General features: G+C 53.2%; 1 protein-coding gene across 3 annotated transcripts in view; it reads left to right on the top strand.

Annotated features, from left to right (window-relative positions):
- HNRNPH3 (heterogeneous nuclear ribonucleoprotein H3) overlaps positions 1-1,754 on the top strand; it is an 18,484-nt gene continuing 16,730 nt past the window's right edge. For 2 of the 3 annotated variants that reach the window (XM_019507868.1, XM_019507867.1), the window contains exons 1-2: positions 1-39; positions 1,361-1,499. In XM_019507868.1, coding sequence (XP_019363413.1) covers positions 1,382-1,499 — 118 coding nt within the window. In that variant the 5' untranslated portion in view covers positions 1-39; positions 1,361-1,381. Of the gene's footprint in view, positions 40-1,360; positions 1,500-1,754 lie in introns of those variants that run through there. The other variant, XM_019507869.1, reaches the window with a different exon arrangement.

The raw sequence follows: 1,754 nt of genomic DNA, 5'->3' as shown, positions 1-1,754 counted from the left end.
ACCGGCGCCGCGCTTCCACAGGCGCGGGAGGGTTTGCCGGTGAGTGGGACGAGGCGGGCCCGAGGTAGCCGCAGCCCAGCCCGCCCGGGACGAGGCGGCTACAGCAGCTCGGGCCCGGCACGAGCGGCGGGGCGGGGAAAGGCTTGTGCGCGGGGCCTGACTCCGGGCTGCCGCCGCCATCTTGCGCGCAGGAGCTGGCGGCGGCCGGATGGCGGAGGTGCCGCCGTGGTTTAGGAAGCCGGGATTGGGCGAACGCGGGGCTTCCCGAGCCTCGGGGGCGGTGCCCGCGCAGCGGCGGGAAATGGCGACCAGGGGGCGGGCAAAGCCTTTGTCTCCCTTCTGCGTGGCGCGGAGGCCTCTGGCGCTGCCGCTGGCGGCGGGAATGGCCCCCGTGGGTGGGAGCGGCGCCTCCCCTGTCCCCGACTGACAAAGACGGCTTATCCCCGCGGGAAGGGGCCGCGCGGCCCATTGTGAGGTCGCGCGGGACGCGGCGGCGCATGCGCCGGTCACACCTGCCTGTTGGCGGGGGCGGGGCCGCCCGCGCCGATGAAGATCGGGTTGCCCGAGCGGCCGCTGCGGCTCCCGCACTGCGGGGCCGGACCTGGCGCGTGAAGCTGCGGGCACGGGACAGTAACTAGGCGCGTACCTCTGAGAAGCCGCCCCGCCCTCCTGCGCTGCTCGTGCTCTGAGCTGTGGCCCTTTGTGCCGCAGAGCCCTGCACTTGCTCAGTGTGGGGGATGCGTAGGGAGCACGTTCCGTGTGTGGTGGGAATTGCAGCGAGCCTGGGAACTTTGAATCGTGCCTGGATAGTAGCCAAAAGGAAGGGTGTGCCTTTATAGGGACCGGGCTGCAGGTCTTGATCCCAGCTCAGTGTATCTCTGTCTCCCAGTGCATGGATACTTATGTTCTTTCTGCTGCCTTTTAATTGTCTGGGGGTTAAAAAAAAAAAAAAAAAAAAAAACTCCCCTAAGTTATCCTGAGGTCTTCCAGTTGCATCAATACAGCAGGCCAAGTAAAAATGCATTCTAGCCTTCTGTCTCTTGAAACAAAACTTAATCTGTTTTCCTCAAGTCTGCCAGTGTTTTTCCTGTAATCTTATATGCCTCTAAGCAACACCAGTGAGGATACATACTCATAGCCCCTCAGATTTGGCAGCGTGCTGAATTAAGTCATGCTTATTATCAAAGTTTGATGCTTCTTCCCTATTATACTGCAACTCAAGTGTATAATAGGGATAGAGCTGGTAATCTTCACGTAACTTTTAACTTCTCAACATAAGAAACCTGGACTCTTGTTTTTTTTTAGTGGAGCTTAGTAATACATTGATTCTCTTTCTTTTGTTGTGTGTTTTTTCCTGTAGTGTTTCATTTAATAGAAAAAAATGGACTGGAGTGGGAAACATAATGGCCCAAATGATGCATCTAATGATGGAACAGTAGTACGACTTCGTGGTCTGCCATTTGGTTGCAGCAAAGAGGAGATTGTTCAGTTTTTCCAAGGTATCTCTAGTATAGACAAAGTATAGTCGCTGAGATTTTTGTATTTCTGCTGTGTTCACTTCTGTTACAGTTTCATGTAGTTTAATTTATTAATAACCAATTATTGGGTGTGGGGTGGGTTGTGTCTTAAATTATATTTCCAAAGTAAAAACTTATGTTTTTGTAACTAGATAATATTCAATATAGTAAAAAACAGATATGTCTGATTCTGTCAAGGCAGTACTTTTTTTTTTTTTTTTTGAAACAAAGCTACTG

The sequence above is a fragment of the Gavialis gangeticus genome, unplaced genomic scaffold, assembly GCF_001723915.1.
Source record: "Gavialis gangeticus isolate Ggan-Ray unplaced genomic scaffold, GavGan_comp1, whole genome shotgun sequence".
In the NCBI taxonomy this organism is placed as follows: Eukaryota; Metazoa; Chordata; order Crocodylia; family Gavialidae; genus Gavialis; species Gavialis gangeticus.
The sequence above is the reverse complement of the archived record's forward strand: the minus strand, read 5'-3'. Positions and strand labels throughout refer to the sequence as shown.